The sequence below is a fragment of the Lactuca serriola genome, chromosome 5, assembly GCF_051521515.1.
Source record: "Lactuca serriola cultivar US96UC23 chromosome 5, Lser_US96UC23_V15, whole genome shotgun sequence".
NCBI lineage: Eukaryota > Viridiplantae > Streptophyta > Magnoliopsida > Asterales > Asteraceae > Lactuca > Lactuca serriola.
The window spans coordinates 207,252,152-207,280,042 of NC_136412.1; the positions used below are offsets into that span (position 1 = coordinate 207,252,152).

The window sequence follows — 27,891 nt, forward strand, 5'->3', positions numbered from 1 at the left end:
TCTTTAAGTAAAAGACAAAAGTGTTCAACTAGTCCAAAAAGTTGTGCATGACTTATTAATTCATACCTTATGAAATAATGTGTTACTTGTATTGTAAAATAATTATTTCCATGAAATAAATATTTTTCCAATTCATTATAAGAGTTTATGAATATTTATTAAAATCAATTTCTAATAAATAATCAATTGTTCAAGTTGTTGTTAGTGTGACCCTTAGTATCATATGTTAATTAGAAATATCATTCTAATATGACTCTTGAGCATATTAGATCTTTCAATCTCCCACTTGCACAAGACTCATATTAGATTGATATAGACAGTGGTGAATGTCTAGCAACATTTCATTGCCCTCTTTAACATACGACTTTGTGCCAGTCTATCAACACCTAATTCCCCAGAAGCCCAAGGTTACAATTGGTGTATAAGGTAAGTTTATCAGTTATCTCTTGGCTACAGACATCATGTTGAACATGAGGTATAGATCCCAGTTAATCTCATATGAATGTCTAACATTGCATCAGGACTTAGATGTCTAACTCTCAACGAATTAGAGGAACAAATCACATCTTGACTACATACGCCTCTTGAATTTCCACATCATACCTGAAAATAGCTTTTATAACTGCTTGGTTAAAGAACAGTATTTGACTATATCAAACCACAACATTTCGGATACTTAACACCCATATATGTATCTCAGGTGTTAAGGATATGCAGTTATTGACTTTTATCAAGTATCATTGATGACAGCGATCCATGAAGTGATCTTGAACAAGTCGATCCAATACTTGTTCTCTATCAAGTACCTATGAAAATGGTTATAACACTTTGTCAACCATTCCAATTAATACTAGCCTTATTTCATTATTTTTCCCACAGTAATAACCGACTATGGATTTTAGAGTGAATAAATTTACTCAAGGATGAAACATGTTAATAAAGAACTCAACAAATATTTAATAAAAAGATCATATGCCATATATATATATATATATATATATATATATATATATATATATATATATATATATATATCATAGTCATTACAATATATGATGCTACAAAATGTTCCAATATTCAATATTAATACGTAGATCAAATCCAATCACTAGAATTGTGAAGTCTGATCCCTCGAGCATATCCTTCAAACTTTGGGTTGAGGAAGAGGCTTCGTGAAAGGGTCCGCCAAATTTTGATCAGTGTGAACTTTGCAAATACTGATTTCACCATCTTCAACTTTATACCGAATGAAGTTGAATCTTCAACTTATATGCCTGGTCTTCTTGTGTGATTTGGGTTCATTGCCAAAGCAATTGGACGCTCATTATCACAGAAGACTTCTAGGGGATCCTGAATGGAAGGAACCACACCTACATCTTCAATGAATTTCTTCATCCAAGCAGCCTCTTGTATAGCTTCTGAAGCAACAATGTATTTTGACTCTGGATTGTGCTACAACACTTTGCTTGGAGCTCTTCCAAGATACTACCCCCCCCCTATTGATAATGAACACATATCCTGATTGTGACTTATAATCATCTCGATCTGTTGTGAATGAAGCATCGGTGTAACAATTTACACTTAAGCTTTCTTCCACACCTCCATAGATGAGGAACATATCTTTAGCTCTACGCAAGTACTTAAGGATGTTCTTCACAACTATCCAATGACTCCACCTAGATTTTGTTGGAACTTTCTTGTCATAATCATAGAATAAGCAAGATCAGGTTTAGTACAATTCATGGCATTCATGATAGATACAACTGCCAAAGTATATGGAATATCTTTCATCTTGTCTAGCATAGCCTTTGTGCTAGGATATTGGGATGAACTTAGTATTGTGCCATGCGCCATGGGTACAACTCCTCTCTTAAAGTTTTCCATCTTGAAACATTTCAAGACTTTGTTAATATATGTAATTTGGCTTAGACCTATTAATCATTTTGATATATCTCTATAGAATTTGATTCCAAGAATATATTGAGCCTCACCTAGATCCTTCATTGAGATTCACTTTCCTAACCAAGCCTTTACACCTCGTGAAGTCGGACTGTGATTTCCAAAGATTAGTATGTCATCTACATACAGGACCAAAAAGGTCATCGAGCTCTCACTAGTTTTCATGTAAACACAAGATTCATCTTTGTTTCTAATAAAACCATACTTTGTGATTTCATCATCGAAACGATGATTCCAATTTCGAGATGCTTGTTTTAACCCATAAATGCATCTTTTGAGCTTACAAACTTTTTTAGGATGCCTTTGGTCGACAAAATCTTCGGGCTAAACCATATAGACTTCTTCCTCCAAGTTTCCATTTAGAAAAGCGGTTTTGACATCCATTTGCCATATCTCATGGTCATGATATGTGGCTATGGAAAGTAGTATCGTAATAGATTTAATCATAGCAACTAGTGAGAAGGTTTCATCATAATCAACCCCTTGGGTTTGAGTGAATCCTTTAGCCACAATTCTTTATTTGAATGTGTGTAAATTTCCATCCATGTCAGTCTTCTTCTTGAAGACCCACTTACTCCCTACAGTCTTACACTGGGGAGGAAGTGCAACCAAATCCCAAACTTGGTTTTCTCTCATAGATTGCATCTTTGCTTTCATGGCTTCAAGCCATTTGTTAGATTTAGGATCTACCATTGCATTTCGGTAGGTGATGGTATCGGCAACATTCATCAATGAGAAATCCATATCTCTCAGGTTCTTGACGAGTTCTACCGGATCTGCAAACGCCTTGTGTTTCAACAGGTTGAAGAGTGAGGATCTCTTCATCTTCAACAACCTTTTGTTTAGTAGTAGTTCCAACTTTGGTTGCATCAGGCTGTGGTTCTTGATCTTCTTCATGTTCCACGTGCCTCCCACTTGCTTCCTCAATTAGAAACTTTCTTACCAAGAATTCAACTTTCGTGAGATAAATATCTTATTCTTACTAGGGATGTAGAAGTAATATCCTAAACAATCTTTGGGATATCCTACAAAGATGCATTTGGTAGACCTAGGCTCGAGTTTGCTAAAAGATTCTTATATGAAATAGGCTTCACAACCCTAAAATTTCATATAAGATAAGGATGAAGCCTTTCCATACCATATCTCATAAGGTTTCTTGTCTACCTTCTTATTTGGTGCCATATTCAAGATACGAACTGCGGTGAGTAAGACATAATTCAAAAATGATAAAGGGAGAGTACTTCTACTCATCATGGATCGAGCCATATCAAGTAAGGTCTGGTTTCTCCTCTCAGATACACCATTAAGATGTGGTGTTCTAGGTAGAGTAAGTTCTGAGATAATCCTACAACTCCTAAAATGATCTTGAAACTCTTGGCTCAAGTACTCGCCACCTCTATCCGAGCAGAGGATTTTGATTGTTTTATCGAGTTGATTCTTAACTTCACGTTGAAACAGTTTAAACTTTTCAAATGCTTCATGTTTATGTTTCATCAAAAACACATAACCAAATCGACCGTAGTCGTCAGTGAAGGTGATATAATATCTTTCATCATATCTTCACATTGTTTTGAAAGGACCACATACATCTGTGTGTATGATGCCTAACAAAACACTTAACCTCTCATTAGTGTCAGAGAAAGGGGCCTTTTTCATCTTGCCACATAAAGAAGATTCACATATGTCAAATGACTTAGTGCCATTTTCCCCCAACAGTCCACTCTTCTCGAGTTATGATATGCACTTCTTGTTTATGTGCCCAAGACGAAAATGCCATTGATATGTTTGGTTCAAACCTTATTTGAGCCTTTTAGTGTTAAAATGATTAAGGTACTTATTGTTTGAAGTGTCATCTAGATTCAATTCATAAATTCCATTTAGTGGTCTAGCCTCAAAATAGAATATTCCATCCAAGAAGGAATGAATGAAGATTATCATCAACAAATTGAAAATTAAAACCAGATTTTCTTAAACAGGAAACTGATACAATATTTCTAGTAATAGAGGTAATGAAACACACATTGTTTAATGTTAAGTACAAACCAGATGGTAAATGTAAATCAAAATTTCCTATTGCTTGGATTGCAACCCGTGCTCCATTACCCACATGCAGCACCATCTCATCTCTCTTCAGCTCCCTACTCTTTCTGAACCCCTGCAACAAATTACAGTTATGTGTTCCACAACCAATATCAAATACCCAAGAGTTATATGAAAAAGTAGATTGTACCATTTCAATCATGAAAATAGATATACCTTAAGGGCCTTCCCTAGCCATCTTATTCTTCATGTGTCATCTTTAGCAACCTTTTCCTGCTTCTTTGGTAGTGGGTTTTGGGGAGCTTTCTTCCCTTTGTCCTTTCCAGCATGTGGCTTACCTTTGGATTTCTTTCCTTGATTCTTCTTCTTGACTTGTCCCTCTCGAATCATGAGCACTTGGGGGGTTTTCCTTGAGATGTTTTTCTCTATAGTTTTGAGCATCCCGTGTAACTCAGAGATAGATTTATCCAAGCTGGTCATTTTGTAGTTCATGATAAAAGTTGCATAAGACTTTGGAAATGAGTTCAAAATTAAGTCTGTGGCCAAGTCTAGTGGATATGGAGAGGCCAATCTCTCCAATTGATCCAAATGAATTTTCATCTTGATGACATGAGTGCTCATATTTCTAGTTTCCTCCATTTTGCAGGCATGAAGGGATCGAACAATTTCAAATCTTTCAGTCCCAGCTTGCTGACCAAACATCTGCTTGAGATGTTCAATCATGTCAACAGTAGTGAAGAGTTCCAGATCCCGTTGAAGATCAGGAATCATTGTGGCATGCATAAGGCATGACACATCAAGTGAGTCATCTATATGCTTAATCCATGCATCATGTGCCGCCTTTGGGATAGAGGGTGGTTTATCCGGGATGATGTGTTATAGCAGTTGGTGGAGCCATCTACAAAATTTAACAAAGTTTTATTTAGTATTTAATTCTTTAAAAATATTACCCTTTTGTTTAAAAAAAACATAATTTATTTAAAGTCTAGGATCCAAGTTACAAATTAAATAAATGGTTAGGTATCATTTATCCCACTTAATCAATTTCAACAAGGTAAATAGCTTTTATTAATTACACCGCTTGTAATTGCTAGATGTATGAGAACCTTAACAATCCATTTGTTAATTTCACATGTTTGGTCCCATCTATGCCTTGGAACACTCTTGCTTAGGTGACCTTTATCACAAGAGGTTTCCAATCAAGTCATCCAAGTGAAGAAACTTATACAATTGGCCTATAACTTGGTTATAGAAGTCACAAAAAAATACTTTCACCACCAAAATATAACACAAATGGTTAGGTATCCTTTATCCCATAAGCATTATACAAATGGTGTGACTATGAAAATGTTTCTAAAGCTGGATGGCATAGACTAGCCTTTTGAAAGGTTTTTGGATGTTTTATTATTCTATTTAAAACATATGATCAATTGATCATGGTATCAATTTTCAAAAAATCACATTTTGAGGTTCAAATATAAAACCTAGTTTTTATATTTTGACCAGTTCAATTTTAACGATAATATCTAAATATTAAGTTTGAGTTTGAGCCGTGTAGAACCTTTCAATATTGTTTAATAAAACTTCATTTCTTTAAAAAAAATATTTGGAGTTTGTATAAGTTTCAAAATCATAATCTTTAGACTTATATTTTACTATTTCAAAATTTTCCATAATTAACGTTTTTTTAATAAGATCGGTTTTTATTTTAAAGCATTGACTTGTTACATCTTATGTTCAACTTTTAAATTTTGAAAATCAAACTCCATCTGATGATTATTTTGACTAAAAAATAGTTTGAGTTAGTGAAAAGCTAAATTATCAACCACACAAAATATTTACTTCAAAAATAAACAACACAAGTGTAACATCCCGATGTGAGGTACTCCCAAATTTAAACCTTTTAATTCATTTATATTTCATTTGGTCCCAAAGTTCAAGAAATTTATGTGATTTACGTTGTGTGTACTAGGGCGCACTCAAGTATGATGGGCGTACATCAATATACGTGGGGATTACTTTCTAAATGACGAAACACTAATTATTAGGGTTTGGCTGGTATTTAAGCAGCCTTATGGCTTCGTTTCCCTTCACCTTATCAGCCTCGACCCTCTCATTCATGTTTGAAGCCCTAGTTCTCCCTGAGAAGCCACTTCTAGCCTAAAAGTGTGTGTTTGTGTGCTTAGAAGAAGAAGAAGAAAGAAAGCCAAGCTCATCTTTGGAGAGTGAAGCACTTTGGATCTGGGATTTACTCTTCATTTGCAACCCTTCAAAGGTACAAAGCTTGCATCTTGATCTTCCAATCATGTAGATCATGACATCGATGTTTTAGTGATACTTTTTTGTCCCAAATGTCTTATCTTGAGCATGGCATGTTCTTGCCGATTTGAGTTGTCCTTTCAGACCCTGGGAGGGGTCCTAAGTCATAAAAATGAAGTCACGATGGTTAGTTATGCTTCATGCATCTGGTAGAAGGTCTTAATTGATTAAACCCTTGAGTTAAGCACTTAATGGGCATGTAAAATCATAAAGTTCAAAACCTTATGACTGTAGAGTGTATTTTAGCCTTGGATTTGAAATATGGACGTATGTGCTTAAGCCATTAAGCACTTATTGAGTTTTGAAGGTTGCGAGAGTATGCCCGATGTACTCGGAGTATGCTCTGCATATGAGGTCAACCACCCTGATAGTGGTCAACTGCGAGGATTTGGAGTACGCTCAGGGTATCTTCAGAGTATGCCCCACGTACTCGAAATGGGTCAATCCGGTTGAGTTTAATCGATTGGGTTGACTCGACTTGGTTGACTCAATTGACTTAATGGGTTGACCAGTTGACTTTGACTTTGACCAAGTTTGATCTTAAAGGTAATTTGGGTATTTCGGGATTTTGATGGAAATTAGTCATTTAGTAGGAATACGTTTTGGTGTGAGAGCTGAGATTCAAAGTCGAGACCTTATTAGCTTCTGTTCATTTTGAGAGGTGAGTTTTCCTCACTATACTTTTGGGTCGAAGGCACCAAGGCCGGCCCATAGGATTGTTATCCTGGTTTATCATTTGTTGTATCCTGGTATATAGCATGATGTTATACTTAGTGATCTATAAGATCTATCTATTTGTTTGTTGATTGGTTATATGTATGCTTATTTGTTATGTATACGTTGACATGGTTTATGTGTGGCTAGGTTGAGGCGGATCAGTATAGACTGAAGGCCAAGAGACCTAGGGCGTCCCGGATAGACTGCAGACCTGAGATGTGTACCAGTCAGGTCGAAGGACCGGAGATTGTTCCAGATAGGCTGAAGGCCCAATGAGGTGTACCAGTCATGCTGAAGGTATTATGGGCGTACCAGATAGACTGTAGGTCGGTGGGGCTTTCCAGTCAGGCTGAAGGCTCTATATGCATGTTTTCTGTATTATGCTTATGTTATGTGTTGGTACTTTGGGGGATCTCACTAAGCATTGGCTTAAATTTTGTGTTATGTTTTAGGTACTTCGGATGATCGAGGGAAGGGGAAGGCATAACCATACACATCCTCATGTTTTGACTTATGATTTTGTGAGACTCTGATGTTGAACATGTTTTGAAAACTATGTTTGTAAACAATTTGTGAAATTGGTAGTTTATAAAAATTTTAAATTTATCATGATTTTTATGAGTGTTACAAATTGGTATCAGAGCATTAGTTTGAGTGAATTGGAGGAACACTCGTGTGAATCTAGTCTCAAACTAAGGAAAAGTTTTTAAAAATGATTTTCAAATTGTTGTCAAAATAATTAAAGAGGATGCGATTTGTACGATCAGCTGGAGCCAATAAGTAGACCCCAAATTACCACACTGCTATTTGATTTTGTGATATGTTATAACAACATGCTAGTGATAGGCTAGGGATATTCAGGAATTGAATGATACAATTGCCTTATTATATGATGCCTGATAGCCTAGGATACTTCATTATATGAAATTGACATTCTTACTGTAGTTTCTTAGTGGATGCATCACGGTTATACATAACTAAGATTCTATAGCCTGAGAATGTTTGGTTTGGCCTTATTTCCTGTTCATGTTTGATGAAGGGCTTAGGGTAGGATTAGATATTCCACTGTCTATAAGGTCCGGTGTTATGTATGATTAGCATGCACGAGTGTTGCAGGGTTGGTGGAAGTTTCATGGATGAGTTGTGTGGGTTCATCCTGCTAGTCTCGTGATGTTTAGACTTCCTCTAGGGAGTGAGGATTGAATGTATGCCTCTTCTAGTGTGTATTGTTAGGGTTGTTGTGATGATCCTTAAGACACATAAGGGTAGGTGTGGAAGGTAGTATGGGCTCGTACTAATGAAAGCACAGGAACCGTACACGTAACAGGGAAGTCACAACCCCAAGGGCTTTGTTAGGAGTTGGTTCCCGTGATATGATATGGGTGTTATATGATATCTCCCTGGTTTATTTTCAATATGGTGATGACGCGACGTTTTGAGGAAGGATTCGAATCACGATCAGGGACAGGTGGCCAGGGTGGGCCAACTGTATCCGAGGACATGATTATGGAGATCCTTTAGGAGGAGGTTGTTTCTAAATTTTGAGCACATTTCCAGATATGTTGGGTCTATTAGGACCACCATGGTGGAGTATTTTCATGAGCGTTATGCTGCTTTGCTTAAGGTTGTTGCTGATGCAGCCACCGCAACCGTTGTCACTGTTGGGGTTAGTGCTGGGGGGGTTTCAGTATCAGGACTTCGACAATATGAAGCACCCAAAATTTGATGGAGTCAGGACTCGATCATAGCCATGAGGTGGCTGTCTAACATTGAGGGGTGTTTCTTCACTTGTTGTGAAGGATTGGTGGAGACTCGTTACTAGCTCATATTCTTTGAGTAGAGAGTTGTTGTGTCGTGAGATCAGTTCTCGGAGATGTTCTATTCTAGATATATGTCGTTGGTGGAGCGTAAGAGGTTGGCCCAGGAGTATTTGGATATGAGACAGGGGATTGGGTCGGTGACGGAGATCACCAAGATGTTCACAGAGAGGGCCATGTTTTGTCCCTGGTTTGCTGCTTCTGAGAAGGCTCAGATGACCCCTTACTTGAGCATGATCAAGACGGATATTAGGCAATTTGTATCCACTCAGCGTTATGGTTCTTTGTTGGAGTTGCAGTAGGCCGCCAGGCAGTGTGAGATTAAGATGGAACTTTAGAAAAGGGAGTAGAGACCGGCCCGACGAAGTCGCAGCCTGCATCGAAGCGGTTCAAGGCCACTGATTGTATATCTGGAGGGCAGAGGTGCCTCACTTGTGGGAAATACGACAAGGTTCATGAGGGGGCCTGTCAATCAGGAAGTGGATGCCACAAATGTGGAAAGGAGGGGAACTATGCGAGGCATTGCCACCATTCTGAGTTCTATGATTTGCTATCACTGTGATCAGGTTGTCCACGTGAAGGTCAATTGTCCATTGCTCGCTGCCAAGCTGGTGCAGGCCCTGAAGCTAGCTACTTTGAGGATCACTGATGGGCACTAGGGGAGGGCGAAGCCCTCGAGGGCTCGAGGTCGTGCTTTCTAGATCAATGCCAAGGAGGCCAGAGTAGCTCCAGATCTTGGGACGGGTATGTTTCAATTTATTATTCTGTTGATTATGGTTTATGTTATGCTTATATGTATGCCTCTAATAAGTATGTTCCTAGTGAACACTTTGCCTACTCTTGTGTGGTTTAACTCGGGTTCGAGTCGGTCCTTTGTATCTTGATCATTCAGTAGGGAGTTTGATATGCCTATAGGAGAGTTAGAGTGTCCATTGCGGGTTTCTATCGCCAATGAACATGGGGTTTCTGCATTTACGGTATATCAGGGTTGTGTGCTAGAGATATTTGTGGTGCCTTATCCGATTGATCTAATCCATATTCCCATGGGATGTGTGCGTTATAGTGGGTATGGACTAGTTGAGCAGGTTTGGTGTCATGTTTAATTGTGAAGGACAGCGAGTAGTAGTTCTAACCCCAAGTAAGGTAGAATAGGTTATTTATGGAGAGGGAACCAGGGTAGGTTCAGGATTTTGTTCAGCAACCACGGTTCATCAGTATATTTAGCACGGGTGTGCAAGTTATTAGGTTTATGTGGTTGACATTCGAGTTGGGGACCAGATTTCACTTTCAGAGGTTACAGTGGTCAAAGAGTTTGTTGATGTATTCCCGGAGGAGTTACCCGGTGTGCTTCCCAAGAGGCAAGTCGAGTTCAGGATTGACCTTGTGTCCGGTGTGGCCCTGATTACCAGGCGTCGTACCGCTTGGCAGCGCCTGAGGTGCAAGAGTTGTCATCTCAGTTTTAGGAGCTGCTCGGCAAGTAGTTCATCAGACCGAGCAGTGTTGGATTATTGTCTAAGTCCATCACTATAATTGGTATGTACTTGACCCGACTCGGCATGGTCCATTTGGGTTGCATGGCATCAGAACATTTTAGATAGACCGTTTGTGAGAAGAGGACATTTGTGACATATTAATATATTATAAGTTCTAATATATTAATATGAAATCATGTTATTTAATTAGTATTGATCAAGAATAAATTTGGACATAGTTTAGTGATCAAAAGAGACTAATTAAATATATGGGGATTGGTTGTGTAAATCATTCATTATTATATATGTGGGCTTCTGATCCATGATTCCTTATGTTGGGTTTAACCCATGTGGTGCCCATGGATACTCCATGGAGATTAAAACCCATGGAGCATAAGGAATGGGTAAAGTCATGGATTACATGGTGTAACCCTAATGTGCACACTATATAAGGACCCCTTTAGCTCAAGAAATTGGCACTAGTAATACATATATGAGGGTTAGCCGATTTGAGCATGAAGTGTCTTCTTCTCATGGTTTTTCCAAGTGTTGATGATGTTGTGTGAACCATTTGAGGTGCCACACTTAGGGCACTAGGCTTTCAAGCATCATGGAGTCAAGCTACATCAAGAGGTATGTATTCTAACTTGTTATATTACCCAAGTATCAAAAGATTGTATGTTAGATAGGGTAATGCCTTGGAATATTCATATATGCATGTATAATAGAGAAAACATAGATCCACGGTATTTAGGGTTGCATGTCCACTTAGTAGTGTTAGAATGATCAAAACCCAACAAGCAGTTCTCTGTGGGGAGTGTCGATACTGTTCGTCAAGAAGAAGGATGGTTTGCACCGGATGGGAACTAATTATCGAGAGTTGAACAAGTTAACGGTGAAGAACCGTTATCCCCTTATGCGGATTGATGGCTTCTTTGATCAGTTACAGGGTGCATCTTGGTTCTCCAAGATAGATCTGAGGTCTGGGTATCATCAAGTGAGAGTGAGAGAGGAGGACATGGAGAAGACTGCGTTCCGGAATCATTATGGGCATTACTAGTTCATGGTGATGCCATTTAGGCTCACCACTGTGCCTACTGTGTTTATCGATTTGATGAATTGGGTATGCAGGCCGATGCTTTATCGATCTGTCATTATGTTTATTGATGATATCTTGGTGTATTCCAAGACCCAAGAGCAGCATGAGGAGCACCTTCGATAGCTTTTAGGGGTTTTGAAGCGAGAACGGCTTTATGATAAGTTCTCGAAGTGCATGTTTTTTATTACAAGAGGTCTTGTTCCTGGGGCACCTCGTTAACCAGAATGGGATTTTGGTCGATCCGGCCAAGATCGAGGCTGTGATGCAGTGGAGGTTCCGGAATCTCCCTCGGAGATCAGGAGGCTATTGGGTTTGGCAGGGTACTATCAGAGATTCATTTAGGACTCTCCACGATTGTGGCACCCCTCACTCGTCTGACAAGGAAGGGGTGGAATTCCGATGGGGCCTAAGTAGCAGGTGGCATTTGAGACTCTTTAACATAGGTTATGTTAGGCCCCGATATTGACCCTCCCAGAGGGAGTCAAGGATTTTGTGGTATTATGTGATGCATCCATCACCGGTTTAGTGGTGATCCTCGTGCAAAGAGGACGTCTGATTGCTTATGCTTCGCGGTAGCTGAAGCCGCATGAGTTGTGATATCCCACACATGATCTGGAGTTGGGGGAAGTGGTATTCGCCCTAAATATTTGGAGAAACTATTTATATGGGGTCCATTGTATGGTCTACACAGATCATAAGAGTTTGAGATATCCGATGGAACAACCGAACCTGTTTTTGATGTGGTAATGTTCATTCTAATCCAATTTCAAAGATAATTGTCAATAGATTCATGTTTTGTGTTATTTTATGGATTAGGCTAATTACATGAAATAAAAAAGTTTGATTGAATTATCTTGTTCTTATGAGTTGCTTAGATTAACATAAAAGTTATGTGAAATTGTTGGTTTTGAATCCAAATTAATCTAAGAGTTGGTTCTAAAAGGTGTTTTTGTAACTTGTCCTCAAGTTATATGAAAATTCATATTTAAGATCCATAAAACTCATAAATATTTCCATAGGTTATGAATAAAGAAAAGTCCTATTAATTTAATACTTTAAAGTCTTCCATAACTTGTCCTGAAGTTACGGAACTTGAAGAGTTTTTGGAATAAAACTAGTTTAAACACATAAGTTATGGAATTGAATAGTTTTGAATAGTTTCAAAACATGCCCTCAAGTTTTGGAATTTGAAAAGTTTTCCCTAATGAATACTTTAATTCAAAGTTAAGCCCTTAGAATTTTAAAAGATGTCTAGTTCAGACATCTATGATCTTCCCAAGTCTCTTGAAACTTCACCTCCTCCACCTCTTTCAGTTATTCTCCCTTACACACAAGTTCAAGGTCACTCAAGCCCTAATCGTAAGCAAGGTCTATGTGTGCTCACATCTTGGAGATGAAGTCACATATTGACAAGTCGGGAGAGTTGGGTGTCAAAGTCTTTAGAAAGTTGGATGTTCAATCACTTTCTAAGTCACATAGTGAGTTACCTTTGGGACTACTATGAAATAGACTATGACATGACCCTTAATGATCTTATCAATTTGCTTGGTACTGCTGAATCAGCAATGATTTGGAGCTTTGGTAAAGCAAATTTGATTAGTGGATCAACTTTCCAAACCTTCAATGGACATTGACAATGGTTGCATTGGATACCCAGTAAAAGCTTTCTCTTCCCAATGGAAAGGGATTGACCATAGTCAACTCGGTTGACCAAATGGTAAAGAGAAAGGCTAAGTCTGAGATTGTCCCATGTACCATTCCCAAAGGGTCCATATGGTTCTATTTCCTAAAGGAAAGGGCATTGGTTGCGAAGCTGCCAAATTTACCTGAAAGTTCATAAGGCCGGTAAAGTCAATAAGTTTGACTCTACTTCAGGTAAAGACCACTATCTAACTATGTTAAGATTCTATTCTGAGATTCTTATTACATGATGTGACTGGGTAACATGTTGATGTTTTAAGAATCAAAAGAAAAAGTGAAGGAAGCTTAAAGAAAGAGTATGGTGAATCTGACCGCGAAGATGGATTTTTATCGTTTGATTAAAGATCAGATTCTTGAGCTACTACTTAGGAGTTATGATAGATTGCTAGGAGATATGTAATAGCATAGCTTTCAATTAAAGTTGCATTGTTAGGAACAAGTTTTTTTTCCAAATTTTATAAACAAATAAAATTTTGATTTTATTTTTGTTTATATCTCCTTGGAATGACTTTTATTGAAAATTGATCTTTATATGTTTCTAGCAATAATGGATATGTGAATTTGATTCTTTCGCTTATGGTAGTGTCTAAATTTACCAAATAAGGAAAGCTTCTCACACCCAAGTTTTCAGTTGTATAGAAACTTGGAATCATACAAGTTGTATAGTATGATGAATGAGAACTTTCAGCTTTGGAAAATTAAGACAAGTTCCTTGTTCACATGTATATGTGAGTCAAGTGAAGGACTAAGGGATCGAGTACACATTCTTAAGCACTGGTCAAGGTCCACCACAAAAGGTTGATAAGACTATTCGTCATGATTTACTACGGTTTAGTAAATATGGTTATACTTACAAGTTTATGTATAATTCTGAAGCATTAGAAAAGTTTCAATGTATGGCAAAACGAATGAGAAGAATCAAATTAGGAAGAAAGATAAAAGTTTCTCAAATCTTAAAAGATGGGAGCGTACTTTAGTATCATGTTTTGTGATCATCTTGATGATTAAGAAACCATATCACAATTGGTCCTCTAAGGACATCTGAGTGCATTCCTATGGCTAAGAAGAGGAGTCATGAATTGTTGAAATGGTTAAATCAAGAGGATGAGTCATACTTCGTTCCAATACAAGTCTTAGAGTCATACTCCAAGATTATAACTTGAGTGACATATCTTAAAGAAAGGTTTATAACACTTGTTAAATGTAAGAGTAAAAGTGTCCTACTCTTGTGCATTTGAAATTGGTAACTTGTGATGTTTTAGATAAAACAAAGACCAAATTAGGCCGATTGTGTGAAGTGTTTGTCTTGATAAGGAATCTGCACTATCTCTTTTATATTTGGCAAGATAGTCTTATATGTCAAGAGGACAGTGGGAGTCTTAAAGATCCTGAAAAGAATTTCAAGATCTAATCAAGAATAAAAACATGTAGTTTAACACTAGAACACGACGTGAGGTTTATAACCTATCGTGTTGACATATTTCTATTTTTGTGCCTGTTCCAGTTAAAGTTGGCTTTGCATATGAGTTCTGAGATTTCTCAATTGGTTGCATAACAACTTGGAAGCAATGGCAGGACCTTGTGCTGCCAGGTGGCAAGAAATTAAGACTGCACAAGTTCAATCCATATGAGTTTGGATTTGTCATTAACCGTGTCCTGTGATTATGGTTTTGACGAATTCACATGGATAGGAACAGATAAACCATAAAATCTAAGTTTCATAAGGTTTCTCTCCAATTCATGAAAATGATGGTGATGAAACACTTTCATTAAGTAGACTTTAAGTAGATAGCAATTATGATATCTGCAATCTCAAATTCATTAGTAGAGCATGTGTGGTTAACCGGCACACTAACATGGACTTGTGAGAAATGGAAAAGGTCTAAACAATTGAGACTATGATTACGGCATCCCTTTTCATAGTTCTGAAATTGTTTAGACACACATGTGTGCTATCTAAGGAAAGGTGTATGATTTTGATAAAGTTTTATCAAAGCATCTTGTATCAGAAGTCTGAACTTTGGTAAGGAGGCCAATAAAGTATTGATTTCTAGAAGTCCAGCTGATTTCTGAGTACATGCCAAAGCTAGTGGGAGCATAAGTGTTATGTTAATAATCATCATGTTAGTGGGTGCATGATAATTACGATAAGTGTTGCAAGTCAGGAATGTTAATTATAAAAAACAAAAGTTTCAATTAGGAAAAAGTTGTTTTGATATAATTAAGGGAGTGGAAATTATACCTCATCTCTAATCCACAAGCTAAGATCGTGAGATCTTAATCAAATATAGTCAAGTATATATATGAATGTTATGTTGGAATGGTCAACATAAGCAATTTCTATATATGGGTACCTTATTTGCGTTCTAAAATTCAATTATGATTACGGCATCCCTTTTCATAATCTGAATTATGAGAACTTGGCAAATACAAATAGGAATATTATAGCAAAAGACTAGTCTAGTATCATGTCTTTATGAATCGTGTCCCATACTCTTCGGATATGGATTCGATTGCATGCGCTATAATATTTAACTATTCTAAATTTTTCCAAATGCCCAGAGCATTAAGAGGGAAAAAAGTTCTAGAACTAGATATGACTAATTTGATTAAGCAATTGTTGAGGACAATCTAAGGTTTACCAAAGATTGGTTGCTCAATGACAATTGGAAGTATGGTGTTAATTTTGGAAGGACCATATTGACATATTTTGAAAAGAGGCAACTCTTGTTCAGAAGTGACAGACAATATGGGAATATGGAGCTGTTCCCATAGGTGGTAGTTATTCATCAAATCTGTGTAAGATTAGGAAACTTAATGCATGAAGGATGTTCAAAGCAATTTACTTTGAATTTGAGACTTCGTTTCCATGGAATGATCTCCATTGGAATACTCTGTAATGTCTGTTGACAAGTCTTTGTGACTTTGTGCATAATCATTACAAGAGGATCAATGCATATAAGTTTAGAATCTAACAGATTTAGGTAAATGGCAGGAGTTTGGAATTTTTTCATTTGCAGTAAGGATTTGGGATTGTAAAATGAGAATCGTTGGAATTATGTTCAATCAATCTATTTCACAAAGTAAAGATCATAGACAAACATAGTGTGCATACTTGGTGTATGGCATGACTAGTGTTTAGAAAAACATAGTGTACATGCTTGGAGCATGGGACAAACATAGTTTGCATGTTTTGACTTCCAGAATAACTAGGTCGTACTTTCTGAATGACTAAGTTATTCAAACCATCCACATTCGGTCATATGTTGGAAGTAGATATGAATCAAGACTGTCATGGGTTGGCTTGTAGAGGTCTAAGATGTTGGACAAAGTGGTGCTACAACACTCATGAGTGCTCATAAGTTCTGAGTATTGGATTCAACCCACGCTCATTGGAAGCACTTCATGGATTTTGGAAGCACTTCATGGATTTTATCATGAATGATCATGAGACGATAATATCTTATATTCTTCAAACCTAGATATAAGAGTTGTTACTATGAGTTGGTTATACATTGATTGCACGAAACCGCATTGGTAACTCAATGTTATAAAATGTGCCTTTGTGTATGATTCAACAAGTAGTAGAACAGGCCATATAAGTCAAAGTTTATCCATTCCTTTTACCTTCGGGATAAAAGTGATATTTGTGGGCCCCTCAATGATTTAATGACGACGCATGTGAGTGCTTGGGCAAGCCAGGACTGATTTGATCTGTTCAATCAGACAGTCATCATGAATCGGAAATCGGGAAACAACAAATGGACAGAGAAAATGATTTTAATCCATGTCTCAGTCCATATGATATATAGAATGGAGGAATATATGATCCCTTATTTAATGGACAAGTCATTGACAAAGGTCAGAGTTCATCGACAAGGTCAGAGTTCGACAGCGGCTTTTGAGAGCTACAATTGCCAGTTAGGTTTTGAAGACATATTCAATAATAGTTTTAGACTTATCTAAGTGGGAGACAGTTAGATTAGTGTCTAAGTCCATAACTATAATTGGTATGTACTTGACCCGACTCAACATGGTCCATTTGGGTTGCGTGGCATCAGAACATTTTAGATAGACCGTTTATGAGAAGAGGACATTTGTGACATATTAATATATTATAAGTTCTAATATATTAATATGAAATCATGTTATTTAATTAGTATTGATCAAGAATAAATTTGGACTTAATTTAGTGATCAAAAGATACTAATTAAATATATGGGGATTGATTGTGTAAATCATTCATTCTTATATATGTGGGCTTATGTTCCATGATTCCTTATGTTCGGTTTAACCCATGTGGTGACCCATGGATACTCCATGGAGATTAAAACCCATGGAGCATAAGGAATGGGTAAAGTCATGGGTTACATGGTGTAACCCTAATGTGCACACTATATAAGGACCCCTTTAGCTCAAGAAATTGGCACTAGTAATACATATATGAGGGTTAGCCGATTTGAGCATGAAGTGTCTTCTTCTCATGGTTTTTCCAAGTGTTGATGATGTTGTGTGAACCATTTGAGGTGCCACACTTAGGGCACTAGGCTTTCGAGCATCATGGAGTCAAGCTACATCAAGAGGTATGTATTCTAACTTGTTATATTACCCAAGTATCAAAAGATTGTATGTTAGATAGGGTAATGCCTTGGAATATTCATATTTGCATGTATAATAGAGAAAACATAGATCCACGGTATTTAGGGTTGCATGTCCACTTAGTAGTGTTAGAATGCTCAAAACCCAACAAGCAGTTCTCTGTGGGGAGTGTCGATACTGTTCGTCAAGAAGAAGGATGGTTTGCACCGGATGGGAACTAATTATCGAGAGTTGAACAAGTTAACGGTGAAGAACCGTTATCCCCTTATGCGGATTGATGGCCTCTTTGATCAGTTACAGGGTGCATCTTGGTTCTCCAAGATAGATCTGAGGTCTGGGTATCATCAAGTGAGAGTGAGAGAGGAGGACATGGAGAAGACTGCGTTCCGGAATCATTATGGGCATTACTAGTTCATGGTGATGCCATTTAGGCTCACCAATGTGCCTACTGTGTTTATCGATTTGATGAATTGGGTATGCAGGCCGATGCTTTATCGATCTGTCATTATGTTTATTGATGATATCTTGGTGTATTCCAAGACCCAAGAGCAGCATGAGGAGCACCTTCGATAGCTTTTAGGGGTTTTGAAGCGAGAACGGCTTTATGATAAGTTATCGAAGTGCAAGTTTTTTATTACAAGAGGTCTTGTTCCTGGGGCACCTCATTAACCAGGATGGGATTTTGGTCGATCCGGCCAAGATCGAGGCTGTGATGCAGTGGAGGTTCCGGAATCTCCCTCGGAGATCAGGAGGCTCTTGGGTTTGGCAGGGTACTATCAGAGATTCATTCAGGACTCTCCACGATTGTGGCACCCCTCACTCGTCTGACAAGGAAGGGGTGGAATTCCGATGGGGCCTAAGTAGCAGGTGGCATTTGAGACTCTTTAACAGAGGTTATGTTAGGCCCCGGTATTGACCCTCCCAGAGGGAGTCGAGGATTTTGTGGTATTCTGTGATGCATCCATCACCGGTTTAGTGGCGATCCTCATGCAAAGAGGACGTGTGATTGCTTATGCTTCACGGTAGCTGAAGCCGCATGAGTTGTGATATCCCACACATGATCTGGAGTTGGGGGAAGTGGTGTTCGCCCTAAATATTTGGAGAAACTATTTATATGGGGTCCATTGTATGGTCTACACATATCATAAGAGTTTGAGATATCCGATGGACCAACCGAACCTGAACAAGAGTTAGCACCGCTGGCTGGACGTGGTCAAGGATTATGACTATGTGATCCTTTACCATCTGGGTAAAGCGAATGTGGTGGCGGATGCTTTGAGCCGCAAGTCGGCTGGACCTTCAATCAGGGAGGCTCGGGTTGAGGGAGTTCGAAAAGATAATTTGAAACAAGAGAGGATCATAGGTGAGATTTCCAAATTTGTCACGGATAGTCGAGGGATATTAACCCGGTGTGGTCGACTCTGGGTTCCAGTTTCTGGTGGGGTCAGGCAGATTATGTTAGAGGAGGCTAATAAGTCTTGCTTTTCTATACACCCGGGAGCCACCAAGATGTATTGGGATTTGAGATTGGGCTACAGGTGGCCATGTATGAAGAGGGAGATAACATGGTATGTTGAGAGATGGTTGACTTGCATGATGATGAAGGTTGAGCATCAGAGGCCGGATGGCAAGCTGCAGCCTCTGGAGGTTTCCTTGCGGAAATGGGAGTAGATAACAATGGATTTATCACCAAGTTTCCGAAGACGACAAGGGGTTCTGATGCTATATGGACCATCGTGGATCGACTGACCAAGAGTGACCACTTTTTGGTTATCCGCGAGAGTTCTTCGGCCGAAAATTTGGCCGATGTTTATGTTCATGTGATTGTTTCTCGTCATGGGGTTCCAGTCTCCATTGTTTCAGACCGGGATGTTCGGTTCACTTCCCGTTTCTTGCAGAAGTTCCACGAGGAACTATGCAGAAGGTTGCATTTCAACATTGCTTATCATCCGCGGACTAATGGCCATAGTGAGGGGACGATACATACCCTTAAGGATATGTTGCGGGCCTGTGTTATCCTTTTTGGTGGAAGTTGGGGTTCCTACCTACCCCTTGTGGAGTTCTCATACAGCAATTGTAAGTCCCCAAATATGCTTGTGTATCAATCAGATCCGTTTGATGGTGCAGAATCTCAATCAAACGGATGATATCAAATCACAATAAGAAGAGAAGGAGAAGAAGATGATGATGAATCTTGTATGATATGATAAGAATGAAGATCCGGATACAAGATTCACACACACACTAACACACACTCTCTTTTCTCTCTCTCTCGAACACCTTCAAATGCATACACTTAAGCTCCTTGGTGTTCATCACTCTATTCCTCACTCCCCTCACCCCTATATATATACACACAGAATATGGGCCGCAAACTGAGTTTACGGCCGTAAACTCACTTCCTGACCGTAAACACATAAGATATTACATAAAAATACAATTTCCTCAAAAAGCAAAGTATAAAGCATAATATTGACCCAACAATCTCCCCCTTGGTTTATAGCTTTCTTTTCTTTTCTTAAATGACCCAACAAGCTCCCCCTAAAAAGTAGGTGGATTTCTTGATAATCTTCATTGGGAACTTGGCTTCATCATTAATCTTCAAATTCTTCATGACTTCAAGATGAACTTGATGAATCTTTAATGAATGACTTCATCTTGAGCGGTTGGGCTTTTCTTCAGAATTTCGCCTTGAACGCACGTCGGGTGAGGAGGCTTGATGTACTGATTCTTGAAAGATAGCGCTCTCAGCTTGAGAATCTTTAGAGAGAACATCAGAGAGAACTAAACTTCTAGATCACTTCAGCAGGTTTAAGATAGCAGCAGACTGATTGAGGATGCTTCAATGCAATCTGTCACATATTCTTCAATTTCAGCTTCACCTTGCTTTTGGGGTTTAAAGATTGAATGTCGAAAGAATAATCTTCATTTCTTACTCCTTCGAATGCAAATTCTTCGATGCTCACGGACGAAGCTTTGGCTCAGAAGTCTTTAACACAAACTCCATGAGTCTTATCTATACCTGAAATCACTTTTCAAGACAAAACAAAACTAAAAGAAAACTTAGCACACAAATTAAAACAGAAACAAAAATATTTTTGGATTTTTGATTTTTCTGAACAAGAAATAAAACATAAATAACACTATTTTTGGATTTTTAATTTTTGATTTTTCTTTGATTTTTGAATTTTTCTGATTTTTTTTTCATTGTTTTCAATTTTTAATGCTCCCCTAATATTTAAATTAGAAGAAACTATGACAAATTTAACAAAAATAAAAATGATATCTAACTTTAAGAAAGATTTGGGATCAAAGTTTTTAGACAGCCTTTATCCACTTGTCGGTACCTTTTATCTTCACGTCTTTGTCTGGTCGATCGCCTGTATTGTTGTCCACTTAAACACGAAAAATTGTGACAAATTTAGGACATACTACTTGTTACTAGACAAGGTGAACTCAAGTTCCTAGATATTATATCTGATCCTAAGTTCCAAGATACTATATCTTAAGGACCATTCAGCTGACGACCAGGGATATTGTTGTCCACCTAAATTGAGCAGCGAGATCTATACACAATCTTTGAGTGTTCAATTTTAATTGTACTGGAACATGTTTCCCGCTTCCTGATATGCCCCAGCCATCAAGAACTTCCAGAGTACTCCTTACACCGGGTGAGCAGACAACCATTCAGAGAGAGGATAGATTCAGAATTCTATTACTTATTACTTATTACTTCAGAGGGGTTGAGAAGTAGAAGGTTGCATATGCTGTGTACCAGGTCAGATTAGAAGTCACGCAAAGGAGACAGCATATGGCTAACAGATAAGAGGTATTTCACATATATAACATGCAGAGAAATAGAGTTGCATATGCTGTGTACCGGGTCGGATTGGAAGTCACGCGAAGGAAACAACATATGACTAACAGAAGGAAAGAAAGAAAATGATATTCTACAGACCTAATTTATCGGAATTTACCAGTCACCCCATCCAACTGGAATTAAGGACAGAATCCGCACATCGAGGAAAAGTTAAACCACGGTTCCAAGTACGGGTTCAATTAATGTGACGAGTAGATTCCCATATATATCTCCCTGCTCAACCTATCCGAGCGTCGTATTGTCAAGCTGAACGGATCTAACTAGGTCAAGATTTTTCAAGTCTATAAATTTCCTAAGTTCAACTCTTCCTAGTCATGTCCATTTTAAAACTTTTCGTGCCTATCGACGCATCAAACCAGAGCATAGACCCTTCAACTTTGGGTACGTTACGCAGACTCAGGTTGCCTGTTATCACATGATTATATCACTTCCCAGAACATCTCCCTCAAGCACATTTCATAACCAGCATATTTTTTTTATTTTCTAATTTTCTAATGTTTTTGGATTTTTTAAAATTTTCTAATTTTTGTTTTTATTTCTCCCCCTAAATTTCTGCATAGGAGAGAAACAAAAGTAAATGGGCAGATTTAAATTATCCTAAAACAAAAATTAGTCTTTAAAGCGAATCAGATTAAGAAAAACTCAAGAGTATAGAGAAGAAAACTCAAACCGTAAGTCACCGATTGAATTTGCATCCAGAAAGTCTGAGAACAGCACACGTAATCTCACAACAGATCCGAAAATTCTTCATGTCATTAAGCACTAACCCCGTGAGTGATCACTTCTTTTCTTCCCTTCCCGTAAAGGACACATTCTCCCAAACAATATTCTGAGTGTTGTACAGCTGAGAGATGTATCCTATCATGTGCCTGGAACAACCACTACCAACAAACCGAAGACTGATGATATGCCTCCATAGCTGCTCCGACACAGAGCGGGATTAATTGGTCTTTGGAACTCAGTCCATTTTGAAACTAGGTCGACCTTTTTCATCCTTGCAGGGTACTCTCTCCCATGACATATCTTGTTTATCACAAACAGAAGACAATGAAATATTAAAGTCATTAGAAGATTTGGGAGTTTTCACCTTTGGTACCCATCTATATTCGGGTTTAACCCATTTCTTGTTCGATCCGATGGGTACCTCGGCACTTGCTTTGTGTATGATTCAACAAGTAGTAGAACAGGCCATATAAGTCAAAGTTTATCCATTCCTTTTACCTTCAGGATAAAAGTGATATTTGTGGGCCCCTCAATGATTTAATGATGACAAATGTGAGTGCTTGGCCAAGCCAGGACTGATTTGATCTGTTCAATCAGACAGTCATCATGAATCGGAAATCGGGAAACAACAAATGGACAGAGAGAATGATTTTAATCCATGTCTCAGTCCATATGATATATAGAATGGAGGAATATATGATCTCTTATCTAATGGACAAGTCATTGACAAAGGTCAGAGTTCATCGACAAGGTCAGAGTTCGACAACGGCTTTTGAGAGCTACAATTGCCAGTTAGGTTTTGAAGACATATTCAATAATAGTTTTAGACTTATCTAAGTGGGAGACAGTTAGATTAGTGTCTAAGTCCATAACTATATAATTGGTATGTACTTGACCCGACTCAACATGGTCCATTTGGGTTGCGTGGCATCAGAACATTTTAGATAGACCGTTTATGAGAAGAGGACATTTGTGACATATTAATATATTATAAGTTCTAATATATTAATATGAAATCATGTTATTTAATTAGTATTGATCAAGAATAAATTTGGACTTAATTTAGTGATCAAAAGATACTAATTAAATATATGGGGATTGATTGTGTAAATCATTCATTCTTATATATGTGGGCTTATGTTCCATGATTCCTTATGTTCGGTTTAACCCATGTGGTGACCCATGGATACTCCATGGAGATTATAACCCATTAAGCATAAGGAATGGGTAAATTCATGGGTTACATGGTGTAACCCTAATGTGCACACTATATAAGGACCCCTTTAGCTCAAGAAATTGGCACTAGTAATACATATATGAGGGTTAGCCGATTTGAGCATGAAGTGTCTTCTTCTCATGGTTATTCCGAGTTTTGATGATGTTGTGTGAACCATTTGAGGTGTCACACTTAGGGCACTAGGCTCTTGAGCATCATGGAGTCAAGCTACATCAAGAGGTATGTATTCTAACTTGTTATATTACCCCAAGTATCAAAAGATTGTATGCTAGATAGGGTAATACCTTGGAATATTCATATTTGCATGTATAATAGAGAAAACATAGATCCAAGGTATTTAGGGTTGCATGTAAACTTAGGAGTGTTATAATGCTTAAAACCCTTCAGTGGTATCAGAGCCTAGGCTTATTTTCAATTATACTTGATGCAAAGTGCTGAAAAATGCTGAAAAAATCAATTTTCGGGCTGTCTGGGCACTGGACTCGCCGAGTCCACTGATAGACTCGCCGAGTCCATGAAGAAACTTATCCTACTTGCCGATTAGGTTCATACACACGACGATTAGGACCCCCAGACAGCATATTTCCGACTTTTAAGGCTGGAATTGGACTAGAATCGTTACCCTAAGCTGTTTTTGAACCTATAAACCTGTTTTTGATGTGGTAATGTTCATTCTAATCCAATTTCACAGATAATTGTCAATAGATTCATGTTTTGTGTTATTTTATGGATTAGGCTAATTACATGAAATAAAAAAGTTTGATTGAATTATCTTGTTCTTATGAGTTGCTTAGATTAACATAAAAGTTATGTGAAATTGTTGGTTTTCAATCCAAATTAATCTAAGAGTTGGTTCTAAAATGTGTTTTTGTAACTTGTCCTCAAGTTATATGAAAATTCACATTTAAGATCCATAAAACTCATAAATATTTCCATAGGTTATGAATAAAGAAAAGTCATATTAATTTAATACTTTAAAGTCTTCCATAACTTGTCCTCAAGTTACGGAACTTGAAGAGTTTTTGGAATAAAACTACTTTAAACACATAAGTTATGGAATTGAATAGTTTTGAATAGTTTCAAAACTTGCCCTCAACTTTTGGAATTTTGAAAAGTTTTCCCTAATGAATACTTTAATTCAAAGTTAAGCCCTTAGAATTTTAAAAGTTAAAATTCAACCCTTATACTTTATAATATTATAAGTTAATAATATTTATATATATATATATATATATATATATATATATATATATATATATATATATGTATAAGAGCAAGTCGTCCTACCATTAGTAGCCCCCATTCACGAAGTCGGTCTATAAGGGGGGTATAAGGTTACAGCCTATAAAATGGCAGTTTAATGGGTGTCCACTCTCACCCACCGCTTCCTTGACTGGTGGAGGGTCGTTAGCCGAATGGGTAGGACAAGGACTATAATTCTCCGTTCATTAAAAGTATTAATGATAAATATAAAGTAACTAAATGTTTTTTATAATTCCCAATCTTAGTTGCTTTAGGAAAATGTGAGTAAGGTGCTAATCCATGAAATTACACTTTGCACTTTCCTTAAGTCGGTTAGTGGAGCATGTGTGGTTAACCGACACACTAGCTTGATTTAACAAGGTAGGAAAAGGGTAACTTAATATTTATCATAGTATCGGTGGAGCGCATGTGGTTAACCGGCACATTGATTAAGGGGTAAATATTAAGGGTACCAAGTAATTTGCATGGTTACTTCACACCTTGTTTTGTAATCCTCGACATCCCAGTCACAAAACCTGAAGGGCACACTCGAGATTGAAACATGCCATTGAGCAGTTCAATGAATCTCAAAAGATCTAGGAGTTTCAAATCCTATTAAAAACCTAATAAATTGTTTCGTTTTTCATGGTGGAAATTCGTGAATCGTCATTCACCTACCTTCAAATATTCTATAGCTTGGATTATGGCATCCCTCTTCCATGTTGTAAAATATTGTGTTCGGTCCTAGCCTTAATATTTTATATTGGGTGTTATATTAAGGACTTTAAATCAACTATTTTGAATATCTCCCAAAAAGATGTCTAGTTCAGACATCTATGATCTTCCCAAGTCTCTTGAAACTTCACCTCCTCCACCTCTTTCAGTTATTCTCCCTTACACACAAGTTCAAGGTCACTCAAGCCCTAATCGTAAGCAAGGTCTATGTGTGCTCACATCTTGGAGATGAAGTCACATATTGACAAGTCGGGAGAGTTGGGTGTCAAAGTCTTTAGAAAGTTGGATGTTCAATCGCTTTCTAAGTCACATAGTGAGTTACCTTTGGGACTACTATGAAATAGACTATGACATGACCCTTAATAATCTTATCTATTTGCTTGGTACTGCTGAATCAGCAATGATTTGGAGCTTTGGTAAAGCAAATTTGATTAGTGGATCAACTTTCCAAACCTTCAATGGACATTGACAATGGTTGCATTGGATACCCAGTAAAAGCTTTCTCTTCCCAATGGAAAGGGATTGACCATAGTCAACTCGGTTGACCAAATGGTAAAGAGAAAGGCTAAGTCTGAGATTGTCCCATGTACCATTCCCAAAGGGTCCATATGGTTCTATTTCCTAAAGGAAAGGGCATTGGTTGCGAAGCTGCCAAATTTACCTGAAAGTTCATAAGGCCGGTAAAGTCAATAAGTTTGACTCTACTTCAGGTAAAGACCACTATCTAACTCTGTTAAGATTCTATTCTGAGATTCTTATTACATGATGTGACTGGGTAACATGTTGACGTTTTAAGAATCAAAAGAAAAAGTGAAGGAAGCTTAAAGAAAGAGTATGGTGAATCTGACCGCGAAGATGGATTTTTATCGTTTGATTAAAGATCAGATTCTTGAGCTACTACTTAGGATTTATGATAGATTGCTAGGAGATATGTAATAGCATAGCTTTCAATTAAAGTTTCATTGTTAGGAACAAGTTTTTTTCCACATTTTATAAACAAATAAAATTTTCATTTTATTTTAGTTTATATCTCCTTGGAATGACTTTTATTGAAAATTGATCTTTATATGTTTCTAGTAATAATGGATATGTGAATTTGATTCTTTCGCTTATGGTAGTGTCTAAATTTACCAAATAAGGAAAGCTTCTCATCACCCAAGTTTTCAGTTGTATAGAAACTTGGAATCATACAAGTTGTATAGTATGATGAATGAGAACTTTCAGCTTTGGAAAATTAAGACAAGTTCCTTGTTCACATGTATATGTGAGTCAAGTGAAGGACTAAGGGATCGAGTACACATTCTTAAGCACTGATCAAGGTCCACCACAAAAGGTTGATAAGACTATTTGTCATGATTTACTACGGTTTAGTAAATATGGTTATGCTTACAAGTTTATGTATAATTCTGAAGCATTAGAAAAGTTTCAATGTATGGCAGAACAAATGAGAAGAATCAAATTAGGAAGAAAGATAAAAGTTTCTCAAATCTTAAAAGATGGGAGCGTACTTTAGTATCATGTTTTGTGATCATCTTAATGATTAAGAAACCATATCACAATTGCTCCTCTAAGGACATCTGAGTGCATTCCTATGGCTAAAAAGAGGAGTCATGAATTGTTGAAATGGTTAAATCAAGAGGATGAGTCATACTTCGTTCCAACACAAGTCTTAGAGTCATACTCCAAGATTATAACTTGAGTGACATATCTTAAAGAAAGGTTTATAACACTTGTTAAATGTAAGAGTAAAAGTGTCCTACTCTTGTGCATTTGAAATTGGTAAGTTGTGATGTTTTAGATAAAACAAAGACCAAATTAGGCCGATTGTGTGAAGTGTTTGTCTTGATAAGGAATCTGCACTATCTCTTTTATATTTTCCATGATAGTCTTATATGTCAAAAGGACAGTGGGAGTCTTAAAGATCCTGAAAAGAATTTCAAGATCTAATAAAGAATAAAAACATGTAGTTTAACACTAGAACACAACGTGAGGTTTATAACCTATCGTGTTGACATATTTCTATTTTTGTGCCCGTTCCAGTTAAAGTTGGCTTTGCATATGAGTTCTGCGATTTCTCAATTGGTTGCATAACAACTTGGAAGCAATGGCAGGAGCTTGTGCTTCCAGGTGGCAAGAAATTAAGACTGCACAAGTTCAATCCATATGAGTTTGGATTTGTCATTAACCGTGTCTTGTGATTATGGTTTTGACAAATTCACATGGATAGGAACACATAAACCATAAAATCTAAGTTTCATAAGGTTTCTCTCCGATTCATGAAAATGATGGTGATGAAACACTTTCATTAAGTAGACTTTAAGTAGATAGCAATTATGATATTTGCAATCTCA

General features: G+C 37.4%; 1 protein-coding gene across 1 annotated transcript; it reads right to left on the reverse strand.

Moving 5' to 3' along the window:
- Positions 1-4,245: 4,245 nt before the first annotated feature.
- On the reverse strand, positions 4,246-4,770 carry LOC145050108 (uncharacterized). The gene has a single exon (XM_078998413.1). The coding sequence runs from the start codon at positions 4,768-4,770 to the stop codon at positions 4,246-4,248; it is 525 nt and encodes a 174-aa protein (XP_078854539.1).
- Between the last annotated feature and the right edge of the window lie 23,121 nt (positions 4,771-27,891).

Excerpts from the sequence above, each read along its gene's own strand:
- LOC145050108 (XM_078998413.1), bottom strand. The coding sequence starts at position 4,770 with ATGATTCCTGATCTTCAACGGGATCTGGAACTCTTCACTACTGTTGAC.